Here is a 21138-nt window from a genome sequence, read left to right on the forward strand (position 1 = left end):
ATCAATGTTTGTGAAACAGAAGCTTACTTCAAGCATTTACCAGTAATGCACTCCTCCAACGATCTCAGTTTTCGATACGATCTAAGACCAATTCCAGAAGCATACATTACTTCGACAAATTTCCTTAAAATAATTAAAAGAGTAAGCAATAACGCCAAGAAAGAATCACAAGGCATTAAAAACAACCACTTAATTAAAACAGATTAACCGCAGAGCTTATGAACAAATAATGAGCACCAAATACCCAATTTCTTTAAACGCTAGGGTAATGCCCTAATGGCTCACAAGAAACTTACATTGGTTTGAAAGCCACCATATTTAAGCTACCAGACAGCTTGTGACGAAAACCAGTGAATATCACAACAACAGATTTGACAGGTGACAAAATGAACCCATTCCTGAACACCCATGTGGCTAACATATCACATGCGTCGGCGTGTCATCCAAAGGCACGACGAGTGAGCGTATATACAGACATCGTCCGCATACTGAAGAACTTTGATGGTGTGGCTGCTGAACAGTCTCTAGGTCGGCAACATATAGGGTGTATAGTACGGGATTATGTGTCGTGCCCTGCGGGAGGTCACGAGACACTGGGTATGGACAATGTACCACATTTTCCTGATCACAAATATATACGGTACGGCAACCAGCTAAAGTGTACTTAATCCGAACAACCACCATTTGGAGATGCACCAGTTACAAATTGTTGATAAGTTCAGGTATCAGGACAAAGTCGTACGCCCTCGAAAAGTCAAGTAATAAGACGGCTAAATACCCTTTAGTGAAGAACGGTTTTCCAATCACCGTCGCGAGCGATTTAATATTAAATACTTCTGCCCTCACGAAATTCGTTTTGAGTCCGTATTAGCAAGTTCTCGTGTTCCAACCACCATTCTAAGCGAAACTTGAGCGGACGTTCGGATGTCTCACGTACGCAGGACGACAGTATAATTGGGCAATAGGAGGTCCTAGGTGTGTGTCCTAGGGTTCAATATGGGCACCAATATCTGAGTCGTCCTGTCATCAGAAACCACATGCCATTAAAGATATCCACAAGAACACATTCAGCATCGTCAGATAAATTTATAACCATGGATTGGTGGATCTGGTCATAGCCAGGCGATGTATCAGATGAGGACGTCAGGGCCCTGTGGAGTTCGGCGAGAGAGAATGGCGTGGGTAAACCATTCTCGTACATCGGCAGCGGCAGCTGTCGCCACGAGATTAATGGGTTCCGGCGTGACAATGACAATGGCGGCAAACTCGTCTACCCATATCTGCCACCACTTGCGAGTTACGGTTTCCGGCCGAACCTGTTCACCATCGACATAATATGTCCTTCAGGATGGTGCACAGGTAGTCCTTCAAGAAACTTCCTCCATTGTTATTTCTTGCGGACCTTGAGAAAGCGCTTGGTGGGTGGGTCTATCCGTTTGTAAGCAGCATAGTTCTCCCACGTGGTATGCCATTTAAGACGACTGCAAGCCATTCTGAATTTAGTCATCTGACACAAACATTCTGGAAGCCACCATGGAACTGGGGATCAGCTGGTGCCAGTTATAATCCTCTCCTGTGGAGTGGAATGCGATGCTGCTACATTGATATAATTCCTAAACATAATGTACCTTACTTTCAAGGACGCCCAAGATGGAAAATGACGATAGCTAGACATCCATCAGTGCGCCATACCGTGACCAATCTACCTGCATAACGTTCCACTTAAGAGATGGCCTATAGGCCATGACAGGCTTTGTAGTGAAAGTTGATATAAGAAAAATGTATTGGTTAGACCCCGTAGGATAGAGAAGATCATTACATGTAGAAAATAAAGTCACGTCGAGCAGAGATTAAAATCGACCGCTGAAGGTCTCTGTCCAGGGAAGTAACGTAGCGGATACAGCATTGAGGAGGATACGACTGAACTCGTCGAGAATTTCAAGGATCGTGTCACCCAACCTATCATTATAGTCACAGCCCCACAGTCTTTTGAGTGCGTTAAGATCCTCACAAAATAATAATGGGGATCCCATCTGTCGAACCAGTGCGTAACACTCTTCAGTGGGAATATACGACCTAGGCCGGCTGTAAATCGGTGAGACGACCGATTGGAGTAGAAGGCCAGGCCGCTATCGTTTCAAAGCTGCCGACAGCCACGTGGGATATCTTTACTGGGGTGTGATAGAGTCCATTAGTAATGAATAGGGCGACGTCTCCTCGACCATCGCCTCACCGATAAACCTGGTATCCCCGAAAGCGGACAAGAGAACCTGGTTGAAACCCTGTATCTGAGATGGCAGCCGCTGCTATCTTACGCGTCCAGAGTTAATGCTGAAGGGCTCATTGTCAATCGCATATTTTGCATTCCTTTGGAGGATCCTAAATCCCGTCACAGGTGCTAAGCGAAAGTGGAGTCGTTAATAGTTGTCGTAGAGCTTATACTCGTAAAGTTCCAGGTGGCTGTGTCTTTGTGTCTGCCAAGAAGTGAATGATAAACGAGATAATCGTTTTGATGACATATTAGTTGTTATTACAAAGCGGCAGCGGTTGTTGGCTGTAATGAGGAGGATATGGGTTCGGTGGCAGCAGGAATTGGGGGAGATGATGGGAGACAGAATATTCGTGACAAATGTCTGAGAATCCATGTCGCCAGACTAGCCGAGGAGCTCGCCATTTCGATGGACCTTTCTGCCAGAGATGTCACCCAATCTCTCTGCCAATTGCAGGTAATGTTGACAATACCCTGAAACCTGAGGAAGAAAGCCTAATTGAGGCAACAGTGGTCGTAGCGTTGTTCACTTAGAACTATCTCGTAAGACGACTATCATTTGCAAGGAATGCCTTGGAAGTATCGGCGGTAAATGAAGGGATCTTGGGGACTAGGAGGTTATCGATGAACAGCGGAGTGCGGGATACCCCGACGTGGCGTAGGCCTTTGCACGTTGGAGCTCTTGTTTATAGTGAAAGGCCACGAATGAACGGTCTGTCACTGCGTGCGGACCAGAGCAATTTAATCCTGTCGAAAACGGGGCAGTACATGAATCCGCTGGGAGTTGACCATCACACTTGGTGCAACGAGTATGACTCCTACATCGGCTTGTTCGATGACGGAAATGCCAGAAATTTCTACATTGAATGACTGGAGCGACGTACTGTTCCATTAGAAAACGCGTCCCCGGAGTAGCAACATGTGAGGGCAGAATTTGGAACGGGAACACCACCAGACAAACTGGAATCGGCATCATTTGTTCAGGATTTGAATGATGTTTCTTAGCGTATATATGCTCTCCATTGCGTAAACGATCTCCTTGTCTGTTATGCAGATGTCGACATCACGAATATCGGCATATGTATGAAGCAGGAGGTTTGAAATATAGACATCAAGCTTACGATCTTTGAAAATAGGAACTTCTATCAACGCAGCAGTTTTCAGTTCTATTATTGTTTCTGCTTCATTAACAATGTAATGCTTGAGATGAGATTTATAGGAAAGTAATAACCAGCCTACCGGCGTAGGATGGAGTTTGCCTACATTTTTATGTAAGCTCTCCACAGACAATATAGGGGCCAGCATCTACCGATTGTTGACACTTGGCCGTACGACTGCCGCAGTGGAAGCAATAGTTGACTGAGAGAGCGTTCCGAGTTTCTCTGCACTCTACCATTACTAGATAGGGGATCTGAACCCAGTAACTCACACATACCACTGTCTGGAACTGGAGGTGAGTCGACACACAGCCGTTTAATAATGGGACCACTTTCATGCTGATGCCCTGCAGGTGCATTAGTTTCAAGTAGGAAGCTGGAAGGGTCGGTGGGATGGCTAACTTGCTGACCAACCTGATGAAACTGTTGTTGTTTGCGGTGAGGTTGCTGGAGTTGCTGTTGCTATAGCTGCAACAGTTGAAACAACTGCTGTTGAGCCAGTTGTTGCTGGTGAAACTGCAGTTGATGATGGTGGTGCAGAAGCTGCTGTGCGGGGCAATGCTGTAGCTCCTGCTATTGATGGTGTAGGAGAAGCTGTGTTTCCTGGAGTTGTAATTCACTTTGCTGGATCTCACCGTGGTTGTCGGACATCGGCAGCAACGGAGCGTCTGTCAGTACGTTTTGATGAGAGATTTCTAGTGCCGACAGTATGACCGGATCAGTATCTGGGGTTTCGGCCGTCTTACACTGAACTAAACTGCACTACCGCCGCGAAAGCATGACGAAAAAAACATAAACAATCCAGTGAACGCTACGCTGCACGTAAATGATATTCCAGGAAAACCGATGATATAAGTAGGGAAATACTAGGAATAGCGCGAGCAGTACGAAGCCCCACACTCGTACGTCTAACATAAACAAAGAACGGCCACGATGAGCGCGCTAGCGAGAACGTCCGAACGCCGCGACAAGCGGAAGTCAGCTCCTTGCCTGTGAAAGTCTGACAACTTATTGCTGCTTTCCACTGTGGTGCTCGCGTATTCATGAATAACAGAAGATGGAAGTATGAGTGAACTTAATACGGCAGACAGTTTGAAGTTCACCTTTTAATCGAAACCATGTTCAATCTAACTCTTATGAATTTAATTTTTTCTTGAAGAATTTGTGAAGATAGATTGTCATGATTTACTTTATATCTATCGATGGGGGATACTGTTTTCTACGTTAAACTGGTAAAAGCCGATCTTTGTGATAAAATTGTCGAATCTACTGCAGCAACAATTTTGTTTTCGTGGCCATCCTCAGTGGCATGTACAGAGATAGTTGTTTTGTAAATAAAACCGCCTTTTCTTACTGCAACTTAATTTATTTGTACTAGACGCGGTTCGCCTTTTCCTTACTCTAAGGCATCTTCAGTGAAATCATAATGACACCCTTTTGTTATGTTCAGATTATTCCCTGTCTTTTGAAAATGCATACACAACACCCAGTTCTATACAAAAATATACCCCCAAACTGACGAAAACAGAGACATACAACAGAAAGCAGGTATATATCAAGTACAGTGTAACATTTGTGAAGGCAGATACATAGGACAAATAGGTAGAACATTTGATGTTAGATGCAAACAACACATGAGAGCCTAGAAGTAAGGGACAAACGACTCTATATATGCAGAACACCTAAGAGCACATAAACACACACCAACCACTAGAGAAGAAGACATGAACATAGTTAGAATCAACAATGATTAGAATCAATGATAAATAGAATCAGCCTTGCAAGAAAATTTCCACATACAGCAATCCAAAGCACATAAGAAAGCCCTGTTCAATGATCAGGTATACATGCCAAACAATTCATTGTGTACCCTAACAGAAAAATAATGGAGTAATGCTCCCAAAGACTACTAATATAATAATAATAATAATAATACCACCCAACACCTTTTCACTCACTTGTTCTCGAAGTCCTCCACAGAACATTGAAACCAAAAGTCAAATTAACTGACGACCGAAGCTTTTAACAACTCTCTAACAGTTATGACATTCGTATTCAAAACACTACAACTGAATCCTCCAACCGCTCCCGCCCCCCCCCCCCCACATACACACATGAAAAAAAAAGAAAACATGTATACACTGTTCATTCTCTCTCTCTCTCTCTCTCTCTCTCTCTCTCTCACACACACACACACACACACACACTCAATTTTGAACTTATACTTCATTAGGCTGGCAACATGTAGGGAAACAAACCAAAGAGAAGGAAGCACATAATGAAGTTACAATATTTACACTGTTAAAGCACAATGTTTGAACAAATAACTACAATTAGAGGAAAAAGAATATTAGCACACCACAAAGAAGAAGGAGAGAAACGGTGAACAGTGTGAAAACGTTTGGGATACAAAATCGAGCTCATGTTTCGGAAATAAAATGGTAGACCAGTTGAGAGGAAAGGCAGATCCCAGCAAAGTGTAAGTATTTACTTATTTGCATAAAAAACTTGACGTGAAGTGTTTGATAATCTAAAAATAACAAAACTCTATCGTTATAGATCCCACTGAAGATGCCTTAGAGTAAGAAATAGGTGAAACGCGTCTGGGACAAATAAATTAAGTTGCAGCAAGAAAAGGCGGGTTTTATTTACAAACTTAATATAACTAGTTGGGGGAACTTCGGGTTTATGCATTCTGAAGGAAGAGTTGATGAAGTTAATGTTACCCACGCCGGCTTCGGTGTAAGAAAGTGAGTATTTTCCTACTACCATTAGAATTTCCGGGCAAGCAAATAAATGCAGTAGTGTCGTCCCAAAGCATTCTTCGAAAGAAATACGATTGCAACGTTGCTTTTTCTACTTATAACAATTTGAAAATAACTTCATTCATAATTTACATTCTATTCTTTCCCCTTTAGAAAATTCTGGTGTCTACAAATTTGTCTACGATACTTGCACCTCTTACTATATAGGACAAACTGAACGTACCTTCACTACCAGATATAAAGAACACTTGCTAAGATTAAATGGCACCAGCCCCCAAAATTCGTCTTTTGCTGACCATCTTCTAATTACAGACCATTCGCCTAAAGCCATCTGCGATAGCAACATTTTGCACACCGAAAAGAAAGGGCGTTGAGTAGACATTCTAGAAGAATTAGATATTATCAGGCATCTAGCTCGAAAGGATAGCCTCCATAACAAAAATTTTTTCAACGGTATAAAGCTGTTACTCGATATCTCACTTCGGGTCTCCTTGTGCAGGTTGCCGAAATGTTCTTTTCCTTCTAAGGTAGTCCTATGTTTTCTAATTATGAAATGCTTCTTGGTTGTATTTCACGTCAGTATTGCTTCCTAAAAGTTGTCATTCAGTCCTATCTACATTTTCATAATGATACATTCATGTTTTATCTTATTGTTATAAGCGTTGATGTATGTTGTACGCTACTGTCAAACAAACATTGCTTTCCATTACGTACCAAATACTGTTTATTTATGATAATTTCTGCCTATATTTCAATGTGAAGTAGCCTAATTGTGTCTACAAATCTAGATGGTACGCTCGTTGCAGTGCCATGTTCATCTGGCCGCATTTGTTAACGCGGGCACCTCAGCCCGTTTACAACCCGCACCGCGGAAGTAACGAGCAGCCCTTAGTGGCTCGCCATCATTTTTTTATCATAAATATCTTTATGACTAAAGCCCTTTTGGCATATTTATTATTTTATAAATGACATGTAAGTACTGCCAGTCTTTCACAATAATTCCATACTTATAATTTGTTTCATACAATTTTAGTCATAATTCTGTGACCATGTTATAGACCATTATTTGGTGTAAATTCTGAGGAACACACTCCTAGCAGTGTCGAAACCCGGCTAATTCGTTAAAAATTAGTGACTGAGGGCTGTTTTCTTTTAATTGTAAGTATTCACGGTCTCTGAACGTGCAGCCATGTACTAAAAAATAAAAATAAAAATGAAATAAAATAAAATAAAATTCACATCAGTTTTCTATGTTGAACGGTATTAGACAACTTTAAATGGAACTACAGAAACACATCCCGTCTAACGGTATATTAGCGTTTGTGCCACCGAGGTGCCGTCATGTACAAGGGACAGCCTAGAGCGTGCGCGGGGTGAGGCTCGATAGGTCACGTGCGAGCCCAATGTATACAACGGCGCGCGAACCAGGTACCGGCCGTAGGAGCTGTCAGTCTTGCGGCTACCTCCTCCATCGGATAACGATCGAGGCGCCTGTCAATGGATTTCCGCCCTTCACACCCGTTCTGGTCCCTCCCCAAACTGATAATGCTACTGATAACGGTATTCCAAAGAAAGTCACTGAAGTAGTGGAGGTCATCCCGGCCGCACCGCAACCGACTCAACGTTCCAAGGAACCTCTGAACAGGTCATTTTGGAGTAGAATTAAGAAATCAGGTACACCGTCTACTGACGGGAACGTCACTGAGTCTGAACAAGATACTGCAGCAGAAAACTCTGCAAGCTCACCGAAAAACTGCTCCCCCACAAAAAATAAGAATCGAAGGATTGCACATCATGCTGCTGAGCAAATTGTTTCACTCGCGCTCGAAAAGGTCCTGCAAGTAGTGCTGGAGTTAAATGATAGTTCGGAAGAATGCTGTAATCGTACTCAGCCTGAATCTCTTCACACACCGGCCACTAGTAGTGCACCGAGTTTCGAGGAAGCAAAACAAAACAGAACTGTGGCCCCTCATAAAGCTGCCGCAGTAATTCGTAGTACAAACAGGAACGACTTGCTCGTATATCCGCTTGAGAAGAACTGGGCGGAGGAGACAGCGGAAGATAAGGTAATCAGAGATACTCCCCTAAGTTTCAGAGAAGCTCTGTCAGTCTCCCCTCAGGAACGATTAAGTCATATAGATAAAGTAAAACTAGGCGAAGATATATCTGACACTTGTTGACAGCTTCCATACTGACGGCGTGCGATGAGATTTGAATTTTTAGAAACTTAGTAGATTATGAACCCATCTCAAGCCTAGAGGGTTGCAGCTTTGAACACCAACAGCATACATAGTTCCCAGAAGTTAATTAGCTTGAAAGACTCTCTGTATGCGGTAGATATTGATATTATTCTACTTGAAGGAGTAACGGACTTTGCACTAAACGATATCTTTGGGTATAGCGCTGTAATTAACACTTGTACCGCAGGTGAGCTGGGGACAGTGATACTCTCGGAACTGGATATGTCATTCTCGTTGAAATGCTTACAAGTAATACAGGGATCGCTTGTACTATCTAAAACGCCCGAAAGGTTAACATATTATGCTTCATTGACAGCAGCAAACGACGCAACCGAACAGAGTTTTTTAATAATAAAATTGTCCCCCTCCTCGGACTTCATTCATTCTAGCGGACGATTTTAACTGTGTTACGTCCCAAAGATCAAATCGCAAATTTGAAATCGTCTGCTGAATTGGAATACATAATTCCAGAGTTCAATTTAACTGACACGTGGGAGCACAAAAACTGTGCCGCGCCTTGTTTTACGTTCATTACTAATTTCTCAGCAATTCTGTCGGATAGGATATTCGTCAATGTCAATCGACTATTAGCGGGAAAAGTACTTCTGGTAGAGGAAAACAGCCAAGGTTTTTCTCATTGAGAAGGAGCTGTACAAAGTGGACACATCTGTTACTGAAAATTATGTTGCGATCAAACGAATCAAACCCAAAATTTTGGCACTGAGGCGAAAACGGAAGGATTTCAAATACGTGCGAGAACACAAGGTAATGTTTTCGATGAAGCAGTTTCAGTATTTCATGTCATAGGCCAACAGGAGAGAGGACGTAGAAAAATTATCACAGAAAAGAACTGAAGGGACTATTCTCACAACGCAGAACGAAACTGAAAAGGAAATCAATGGCCATCTTGCTTACCTAGTGGCTGGCAGCCCTGTTAATTGCGAAGTACAAGAAGGGCTGTCACAAAATCTTGAAGGCAGGCCTAGCACAGCGGCATCTCGGAGTCTTGAGTCTCAAAAACAAAGCGTGAAATATGTCGATAGGGTGAGCCACCACTACCTTATCAAAAGAAGGACCACACTGGATTTTATTCAGTATTTTGTCAACATCATTGGTAGAATTATGAAGAACACTACATCGAAAATCCTGGTTTATGGTCAGATAACCTGGCAACTTGTATTCACGAGGTCGGTGCGACAATGTTGTCCTATGTCGATGGCATTATTTGCCATTGCCATTGATTCCCAACTAGCCAGTCTCCAGAATCAACTGCGACGGCTGCACATACCAGGCCAATATATCATATGTAACACATACACAATGATGTGGGTCTTGTGATCACTGGTTGCATTGACATGGAGAAGGCATTGCAGTTCTTCAACAAAGACGAACTTACATCAGGTACGAAGATAAGCAAAACTAAATCACGCATTATGTATGTAGGGCATGGAATATCTTTACAAAATACCGGAGAACTGAATGTGGTAAGCCACTTGAAAATTCTACATATCGACTACACGTATAATACGAGAAAACCTTTCCAGAGCGAGAGCCAGCAACAAAGAATGTAGCCTTAGAAGACGTGACGACATCCAAAGGGCAGTCTTTGCAATTATGTACATGGTCTCTAAATTCAATTATGAGGCACAGGTTTTACCCATACCACGTGAAAGAGCAACAAGAATTCTGTCAGATTTGGGTCATTTTGTAACTCGAGGTAACATTTGCAAAGTCAAATTTGACACTTTGACCCTCTCAGCAGGAAAGGGGGATTAAAACTGAACGACGTTGGGAGAAAGTCACAAGCTTTATTCGTGACTCCCACATACCAGCTGTAGAAGAAGACGTCCACCAGCCTCACGTCCCACTCACTAGACGAAATTACTTCCACTGTCTTGACTCCACCCAAGGATAAACGGCACACCTGCATTGCTTCTTATCATTTTCAACAATTTTTATTCGAACTCAGTTATATTAAAACCAGAGTCCGCCAGTCGAATATGGTAGGAATTAAGAACATATAGGTAAAGTTAATGGAAAACAAAAGCAGAAATGTGACTGAACAAAATTCCCCTCATTACAAGGGAAAATATCAGCACCTCTCAACTACCGACAAATGTGAAAAAGGGCAGAAAAAAGAAAAGTAGCAACTAAAGCGAAGCTTCATGCACTCCATCTGAGTGATTCGCCAACGTGTGAGAATTGTGACCGAAAAGACACCGTAGAACGTAGGTTTGTGTGCACTGAAGCTAAGTAAACCTGTCGAGTTATCACACAAATGTCAGGCACGATAACATGAGGAGTACCCCGATATCTGCCAGCCGATTCTTTGAATCCTAGTGATCAGCTATATCCACTTACAAAACGAAATGCGATAAACTAACCAAAAGGCCAAACAATGTATTATCTGTTGACCGAAAAAAAAGGAGAGATGATTTCGGCATGTATCTTTTCTTTTATCATCATACCCTAATGAAGACGAAATAGTACAAGAAAACTTTCGCAAATTTTTTATAAAATATAATTTTGTGAAAGACAGTGTTCAAAGTGAATAGAACAGGATCTAATCTACAAAACAAAATAACTAAAACTCGTTAAACTCTTTTTTCTCATTCGGTATTTTTTACGTATTTATTTTGTATTTTATTTAAGGAAACAGAAATCCACTCTCAGGTACATACCTAGCTGAGAAGCACAATATTTTGTGTTGAAGCAATCTCGGGAGAAAACTTATTCCTCATGAAAGAAGACCTCGTACTCTTTATTATATCTAATTTTATTCCGTTCCGTATGTCAGAACTTCTTTTTACCAGAAGAAGTGACTGACCCAGTCTCTTCTGTTGTGCGATAGACTCATCGCTACGCGAAGCATCGAAAATGACATTACGGAGCTTCTGGCAAGTGGAGCTATCGGAATTTAAAGAAGATCAACTTGGCAAACACACTTGGCAAACACACCTCGGGAAACTGATGCATCGGATAACTTGTTACATACTGCGAAATAAATTTGAACACAAACTATAGTGAAGACGAACTTCGAATCCGTCGCTCACCTCAGAAAGATCCTCTTCTGCATGACGTATCAGCGTCCCCCAGAAAACAAAGGTGGGGCTTTATACTAGATTAATATCTGTAGGGTCAGAGTTCAATTCCCTCTACAGGCGAAAGTTTTTACTAGGTACTGGTAGATTCTATTTACTCCTGATTATTCCAAATGAAGAACAAATTATCCCAACGTAGTTTCAAATGCGCGCTAAACGTGATGTCCCTTCGATACCGATTACAAGGTACGTTGGGCAATGCCAGAGGCGTAAGGGCAGCATGTAGAACCTTTGTCATTAGTAACCTTTCTTACACTAGTACCTTTGTTTTAGTTAATGAATCAAACACCATATAAGTTCATAATGCCCTTCTTCTTATATTTCCGCTTGAGATGTTGAATATATTGGTTCTGGTTTCACGGAACTTGATTTATTCGTGACGACATAGCGCCATCAATTTGTTCTTTGTTCGAGGTTCCAAACACCTCAAGCTCTCCACATATCAAGGTTCGAATTCCTTTCAGGCTTTTGCATGAGAGCTCCTAACTGTTGATGGATATTCATTTTTACTTTTTACATCTCTTCATTAATTATCAATAACAATATGTGACGGTTTCGACACCCAGACAGACGCAGATTTTTCGTCGTATCGTTACAAGGTCACACATGACACTCATAGCTACAGGTGAAAAATAATTCGAAAGTTAACTTGTCTTCGTGTGTAGTCAAAGTCGATACGAGCGGGGCTCGATTACCAGCCATCACCGTACTCTTCGTCGCCTCACTTGTAGTTTAAAAATGCGCACTTCCCGCTTCTCGCCAAAGAAACCTATACTTAATGTCCACTCTTGCCTAGAAAACGATTACGGTAGGTGCCTAGTTCGAATTCTGGAAATGCAGAAGTTATTAATTGCCTCGTCACTGCAGTTCCAAGCCGGCCGTTTTGACCGAGCGATTTTAGGCGCTTCAGTCTGGATCCACGCGGCTGCTACGGTCACAGGCTCGAATCCTGCCTCGGGCATGGATGTGTGTGATGTCCTTAGGTAAGTTAGGTTTTAGTAGTTCTAAGTCTAGGGGACTGATGACCTCAGATCTTAAGTCCCACAGTGCTTAGAGCCATTTGAAACATTTTGAACTGTAGTTCCAAACATCTCGCTACTGGTGAGAAAATTCATATCTGGAATTTGACTTTGCTTACGTAACAGTCGATTTAGGTTCTGGGTTCGAATCGCCATCCAGCACATATAATACGTCGTTTCAAGTCAGTTACGTGGGAATCAAACCATATTTGACATCTTTTGTGGTTATTAACCAGGGACAACAGTTTCCGGACAACTGTCCCGATCCACTAAAAAAACTTTTGTCGTGTAATTTAAAGTTCTCGCGAACTAACTAATACTGTTTAAAAATGTATTATATTGCGTCTCTTGAAAGCTAGCCAGCAATGATGATCAGTGCTGTGGACGAATATCGATCAAGAACGAACGTATTACGTAGTTAGTATTGAGTCTCTTTCCATTACCACAACGAAACAGTTGTTCAAGTCATTTAAAGTGCAGACTATGTACAGCTATCTGCTCATTAATAACTTCCATTTGTATGTCCCTTTGTGTTGAATAAGTGCGATAAGTGGTTTTCGAACAGCGCATAGGGCAACGTGATATCACGAAGATAGTGAAACCACTAGTGATATGTTGTTGATGCTTTTGTTTCGACTGAGCTCCTTGTTTTTGTGGCTACTTAGTTCCGTACTCTACGCAAAAGCTCTAACTTAGTGAACAACCGTTAATAGATGGTTGGAACACCTTTTAGAGAGCAATAATACATTATTTGGGAGCCGAAATATTATTGAGAATCTCTTATTCGCAAGAGAATGTAGTTTTGATTAGGGATTACGGAATAGTTCATGCGTTAAGAGTTTCTGGCATTATTTGTGCCAAATATTAATGAGAGTGATAATAGTTTAGAAATGTCAATTACACCATTAAATTTGAGTTTAGAAGCGTTAATGACTGTCTTAGATGTTCCCTTATATTTGTAGTATCGTGGCGTTAAATTACACCTGGAGTTAATTGCCACACAAACCATTGTTTTCTAATGGTCACTAGGGGGAACCATTTTGCATAGCCGAGCGTTTGTTCCGAAACGAAGTTAGAAGACCTGCAAGGCAGTTACGTTATGTGGGCAGCATGCAAATCGGGCTAAACGCAATTCAGATCTTTCGGATAATTTGCGCATGATGTACGGTTTAACAAATAAATTAAGAAGTAGTGTGGTATAATTGCTTCTCTCCATGTAACAAATGAAATTAAGAAGGCGGGAAATTAAGATACCTGCATCGTGTAGCAGTCATCTCTTGTTGCGAACATCAGTCAGCACACCTCTCCACCCCTATGTATCCCATGCAACTCTCTACCTGCCTGCGTTGGTACCGCAAAGGTCCTCTTCATTGTACTTACACACTCCCATTTTAGTTCTGACGCTTAGGTAATTTACCAAATTACCTAACTCTTGATAACTTACTACGTGTCCCATGAACCTAATTCACCTTTTAGTCAATATGTGACTTTTCTTTTCTCTTATATTCAAAGCCGTAGCTGTTCATCAGTGTTACTGATCTATGTATAATAATTTATTACGTTACGACCGCTTAAAAATATCTAATACTATCAGGGAAACAGTACCATGTAGCACTCCCCCCCCCCCCCGCATGATTAATTTAATTTTTATGACGTCATATCACCTGAACTATGTGTTGTACAATGATATAATTTTCTCATTACGTTCACTGTTGTATGCGCATACTGTCTGCAAAAAGTCTCGCGAATCCAGTTTGTAGTAAATAAGAAGCAAATTATAACGTAATACCTCATGCAGTACACACACACACACACACACACACACACACACACACACACACACACACACACACAAAACATACATTCATACGTACATAAATTTTAATGCTATCTACGGATTCAAAGCATCAGGTTGCCATCTTCTGTTACACTAATCCACTAAAAAGCATCATCTACCAGGTCTACAACTTTGCTTCCACCGTTTTTTCTCGAAGTTCGAGGCTTTATTGTGAAGAACTTACAAAAAATTTACGATTCAAAGTATTCGCCATCGTTGGCCACTGCTTTCTCCTAGCTTTAGAGCAGCATATCATTTTCGCAGTGTATAAATTGGGCATCTTTTGAGTGGAGCCATGAATCGATCCTATTTTGCACTTGTTCGGATGACCGCAAGTGCTAGTCAGGTAGGTCGTGTGTCATAGATCGAGAAAGGTGGTAGTGAGACGGATGAGTATCTGGATAATACAGCGGGTGTGGTAGAACTTCCCATCTCATCGTTTCCAAGTAGGTTTTGACGGGATTTTAGACATAGGGCCGTTCACTACCATGCTGCAAAATCATTTTTTCATCTCTATCGCTGTAGTGTGGCCGTTTGGCTTTCAGTCCTAGGCTCAAACACATCAATTGCTTTCGATAACGATCTCTTGTGATTGTTCCCGTCGGTTGCAGTAGTATCGAAAGCTTTCTCTCTTTCACAACCATGACGGTCATCAACGTCAAAATCACCCTTCTTGAAGCATGGAACCCATTTTCTGCGAAGTTCTGTCACTAACATGCATCTCATCATACGTCTTACCTGCTTTTTATGAGCCTCAGCCGCAGATTTCTTCATATCAAAGTAGAAAATTAAACCCTCCCGTTGCAATCAAATATTGTCTGATTTTTGATGGCTTTATGTTCCCAAATACCTAAGCTTACTGTATGACACTTACAACGAACGACTTGCACCACTACTTTCCACCACTGCAGTCTATTGCAAAACGGCGGAGGCAAAGTTGTACACCTAATAGATATACAGGGTGTATGAAAAAGAATCATCCAATTTGACACGTCTGTATTTCTGAAACTAATAAACATATGCAATGAATTTGGTTTTTTGATGAAGGGAAAACTGAAGAAGTCTTCTTTCCTACCTTAACGTAGGAGTTCAATATGGCCCCCTTAAGATACACGGCATATGTCAGTGCAGTATCCAAATTGTTCCCACAGTGCTGCGACCATGTCTTGAGTTAGAGCTTCCACAGCTGCTGTTATGCGATGTCTCAGTTCATTCATTGTTGTTGGTAACGGAGGCACATAAACAGAGTCTTTGATAAACCCCCACGAGAAATAACCACATACAGTGAGGTCCAGTGACATTGGCGGCCAGTAATGTAAGGCTGAATTGTTTGGTCCAGTGCGATAGATCCATCGTTGAGTAATCCTTTAATTTCAAAATTCCCGCTCTTGCACACTCCATTGTGGCGATGCCTCATTCTATTGGTAAATGAAGTCGTTCGAATGAGTCTCTAATTGTGGGAAAAGAAAGTTCTCAAGCATATCGAGATATGAGTTTACTGTGACAAGAAAAATGGACCATAAACCTTTTCCTGTGAAACACATTAAATTTTGGCGAGTCCCTGTCATGTTGCACAACTTCATGTGGTTGTTGCGTAACCCATATTATCACATTATGACAGTTTACCTTTCCATCTAAATGGAAACACTAACCTTGGATGAAAACTGCCATCCTCCATCTCGCCAAGAAAAAAATTACAAAACTTCCCACGTTGTTGTTCGTCACCTTCACAAAGAGCTTGCAGCAGCAAAATTTTGTATGGTTTCGTAAACGTCGACGCAACACACGCCAGACGGACATTGGGAGTATGTAGAGCTGTCGAGATGCATGGATTTCTGCGGTTTTCTTGTGAAACTACGACGGATGAGTTCGACGTTTGTGTCAGACACTCAGGGACAGCACGGCTACTTGCCTTTACGCAAACAACCTGTTTCTCGGAATTGTTCATGCCATCGTGTTATGCTCTGTGCTGTTGGAGGATCCACATCATGCCAAGTCTTGAAACAGTACCAGCGATGGCGAGGCATGACAGAATCTCTGACCAGAGAGTTATTTATCGTTGCTAGTCTGCGCTTGACTGCGCGAGAGTCCAGTTGCGAGTTGTACTCAGTCGGAAGTAGTGTGTGAGGAGTCAGCGGGCGTCGACATGGGTCTCTGGTCACGGTTCGGGACGAGGTATATTGATAAATAAGGTAATGAAGCAGCATTGCGCACATCTGATAATGTAATGTATGTTAATTGTAATTAATTTGTTCAAGAAATACCCCAATAATAATTTTGTTTTCAAAGCAATCGTTTTTAAGAAAAGAATCATTCCAATTGAAACAATATTTCCTATGCTTTCCCTCCCAGAATCAATTTAGCAAATTAATTATTGCACAGGGCCTAAGGTAGGCGCAGCTGCCCTTATAAAATTTATCTGGTTCACCTTAAAGTTAATTTTGTGGGCACTTAACATTTTTTCACATTTTTATTATCATTGAGTTTTATTACTGTGGGAAGCTAACATTTGGCACTATTTGCAGTTGTAATCAATTGTTATCATTTTCTTATTTCACGGGGAGGTTACACTTGGCGACCCTGCCAGGATCGTATTTCTTTATGAATCTTCTAAGAAACAGTCAGATATCTGCTCTTATTTACTTAAATATAATTAGCATTTGGCGCAACACTTTTACTAATTTTGTGACTTTCTCCCACAGATCATCGGCAATTCGTTGCTCTTTGTTGTATTTGTATTGGTTGGATATTGCATTGTCATGTCTCATTTGTGAATAATTGTGATTTGTGATAAAATGCCGCGAAAAACTATTAATAGTACATCGCGAGGTGTAATGAATGAAATTACTGACTTAAACAACTTCACCGATAGTACTTGTGACACCCAGTGTAATGATGACAATCCTGTGTTCACTGACAATCAGTGCGTTCCAACCACTAATAATGATTTTGATCTTAGTGATGAACAGACGAATTTAATTGTGTCCTCTGTTAATTTGACGACAATTGATGATGCGGGGCATTCTGTTGTAATGAGCGCTGCCCAGCTCAACACAACCGGTTTGCAAAATTCACGTGACAAGCAGACAAATTTTTCTAATGAAAATGAACAGGATACTCAAAGTAGGACGGATTTATTTAATTCCGAAATAGTGACTGAAAGTGTACATCCGACTGACAAACCTTTTTGTAAATTACAGAATGACCAAATGGTCACACAAAACGCGACAATTGCAGATACACTATCAAACAGTACCGAGAATAGAGTAGGTAATGTTACCTTGGATCAAATTATGGCAATATTGCTACAACATAGTGAAAATTTCCAACAACTTAAACAAATTAATGAAAAACAAGACAACCTTAGTAAAAAATTAGACAACAATTCCAAACAACTTAAAGAAGATCTCAAACAACAGCTTAATGAAAATAACGAAAATCTCAAACAACAGCTCAATGAAAAATTAGACAACAATTCCAGGCAGCTTAGTGATCAGATTAGAGCCGTTGCTGCACAGTGTCATGACACTAAGGAACAATTACGCGAGGAAATTGAGGCTTGTGCTAGGAAAAGCAGCGAAGAAATTAGATCTGTTGGGCAAGAATTAAGGGACATGCAAACAGCTGCAACAGAATCACTCAGAGACGAAATTAGTACAGTCGGTAAACAATGCTCTGAAAAGGCTACACAATTACGCGACGAGTTTAAACTAATGACAGCAGAACTTTCGCGCACAATGGATGCAAGGACAGACGCGAAATTTGACCAACAGAACACTCAGATTGACGAACATTTTAATCACCACATACAAAACAGTGATACGCGTTTCCGCAAATTTACACAGGATCAAAATAAAGTAAAACGTCAAGTAATGGAAACAATCACAGCACAGAGACAAGAAGACAAACGTAAATTGTTTGCGAAGGCAAAAACATACGTAGACAACAATATTGCTACAGTGTCCGACGAAATTAATACCATCAAACAGTTGAACATAGAATTACGTGATGAAATATCTGATCTTAAATCAAAAACAAATACACACACAGCAGATATTCAGACAGTGACAGATAGATTCGAAAAATTAGAACTAACACAGGATTCCGATGTCGTGAAAGCTGACGTTAAAAAACTGAACGAAACCACACGTAAAAAGCAAAAACAGATTAATGCGTCTGACACTAAAACCGATGATCAGGTAAAAATATTGACTGAAAAATGTGATGAATTGGCCAGTCGTATTGATATTATTGAAAGTAATAATGACAGCAAATCAAACGATACCTCACCGGTTTCATTTAATCAAACACCTGAATTTCAAAATCTACAACAGACAATCAATGAGATCGAGAAAATTGTCAAGTTTACAGCAAGAGGTAACAGAGATAAAAAATGTTTCAGCGTTTAACACATCACAGCAGACGCCACTTTGCGAACATTTGCCAGACTCACGCAGCGCGTATAATTTAGGTAATCTACAGAGACTACGCGACTTAAAATCCGAAAAGCTACGCGACTTGAAACCTGAAAAGCTACGCAACTTGAAATCCGAAATGACACAGACAAACAGATTCTCACACAAAGCTGAAAGTGTTCTGAAATTCAGTGACGATAACGTTGATTATAAGCATTTTGCATTTGTAAGAAAATCTAAGGAATTTAATAATGACAGAGCACAGATACACGATTTGAACTGGATACGTCGATTTATTTTTGTACTTTCACCGCTATTACCTATAATGCAGAAACTAGCTTTGGACTGGATACTACAATTTTCTTTTGAATTTATACCGCCATTGCCTGTAACGCAAAAACTAAAATTTATTTGTAGCGCGTAATAGACCTCAGGGGATTCATTACGCTTTAATTAATATGTGCCGTAGCGTGCATAGGGCCCCGAGCTGTAGTAGCGCTGTTTCATCTTTAGTTTTCTGCACTGCTGCCTTCTCTTCTACTATCCTTTATCTATCAAAACAGCTCTTTAACTATTGCTCTACATAGGATTAAGAAATGACTAATGAAAACCCGATAAGACAAGTTCCTACCTAAAGTGACATTTATCATTAGACGCTCAAGAAATGACAACCACGAGAACATTAATATCAGAGAAAATTTTAATCATCAGTATGTGTAAAATTAGCAGTAACAGCAAACGTATTTTTAGTAACAATAGACGGTTTTCACCACAACAGCATGAAAGTCAGCCGGTTAACATACCTAACCAACAATGTAATGCACAAGGTCAACCAAACTTTAATGTTTCGCCGCGTGCACGTATAGTCTCAGCTACAACGAATAGTAACGCACAGCAGCAAGGAAATAACTACGTATAGAAACACACTATTTCAATTCCTATCGCAAATGCACCGTATAGAAATGACTATCATGACGGACGTAAAAATAATGAGCACAATTCTCAGCGTACATTTAATAACAGTCGATCTTTTCAGCAGCAAAAACTTCAGCAAGAACATATTATCATGAATGAACCAGACAATAGGTGTCATCCTTAGCGTAATACGTCAGGAAGAAATAATAATATAGTTCAAATAGTCGAAATGCCACAACATCCTCCAGAAAATAATAACAGCACATACGATAGAATTTGACCAGATACAGTACAGGTTGCATATTCCAGTAACGTAAGCAATATTTTGACACGCAGAATCTTGTTCATGAAAAATGTTATTAATTTTGACGCCATCCCACACACGTTTGCATGAAAGACATTATCACGACGTACGTAGACGACATTCTTATTGCAGAAGCTAACTGGTCTGAACACAATGTGATTTTAGAACGACTGTTGCAAACTTTTCATGCACAAGGACTCACAGTTAATGTCAGTAAATCGCACTTTGGCAAAACTTCTATAAAATTTCTTGGACACGTAATTTCAGCAGAATACATTGTACCTGATCCGGAAAAACTTCAAGCTCTACGTGACATTACTGTTCCTACGACGAAGAAACGACTACGCAGTTTTTTGGGTTTAATTAACTTTTTACGTAAATTTATTCATCACTCTGCTTTAGGCACACATAGGTTATGCCAATTGACTGGAAAAAACACTATTTGGTCCTGGGATAAGCAAGCACATTCTCAATTTGTGAACCTGAAATATGCTTTGTTGAATGCACCACTTCTGTCGCACCCGGATCTTACCAGAAATTTTTCCATTGCCACCGACAGTTCCAACACCGCTTTAGGCGTACATGTTTTTCAGGAAATTGAAGAAGATGGCTCTACAATAATTAAAAACATCTCATTTGCAAGTCGCATTCTGTCACCTGCTGAACGAAATTATTCTGTTACAGAACTGGAAACGTTATGTGTAGTATGGGCTTTTACGAGATTTAGGCATTTTCTTTATGGAAGACATACCACCGTTTACACAGACCACAGAGCGATACAATTCTTACTTACAGCTAAATTCACTCACGACAGATTAAGCAGATGGAAACTTTACTTGCAGGAATTTAATTTTACAATAGTTCACATTCCCGGCACACAAAATATTGTAGTAGATGCACTATCTCGTTCTCTCAGCAACAATCAGCAAGGCATCGCAACCAACTTCTGCAAAGCAAATTTCAGCGTCATGTACATTCAGCATGCTGCATTTGAAAATTTTATTTCGTCGTCATTACAGGACAAAGCAAAACAGCAAAATAAAGACAACGTGTGGAAAGAGATTAAACACCTCTGGCAGGAAAGGAATAATGTTACGGTTAGAAACCATTACACTG

General features: G+C 40.7%; 1 protein-coding gene across 1 annotated transcript in view; it reads left to right on the forward strand.

The window, feature by feature from the left end:
* The window catches only part of LOC126419576 (uncharacterized), a 51029-nt gene that overhangs the window by 18606 nt on the left and 11285 nt on the right, over positions 1–21138 (forward strand). Inside the window, exon 5 of the mRNA XM_050086763.1 lies at positions 3870–4096. Within this exon, the coding sequence (XP_049942720.1) occupies positions 3870–4096 (227 nt within the window). The remainder of the gene's footprint in view (positions 1–3869; positions 4097–21138) is intronic.

Source organism: Schistocerca serialis, chromosome 9 (assembly GCF_023864345.2).
Source record: "Schistocerca serialis cubense isolate TAMUIC-IGC-003099 chromosome 9, iqSchSeri2.2, whole genome shotgun sequence".
Classification (NCBI taxonomy): Eukaryota; Metazoa; Arthropoda; class Insecta; order Orthoptera; family Acrididae; genus Schistocerca; species Schistocerca serialis.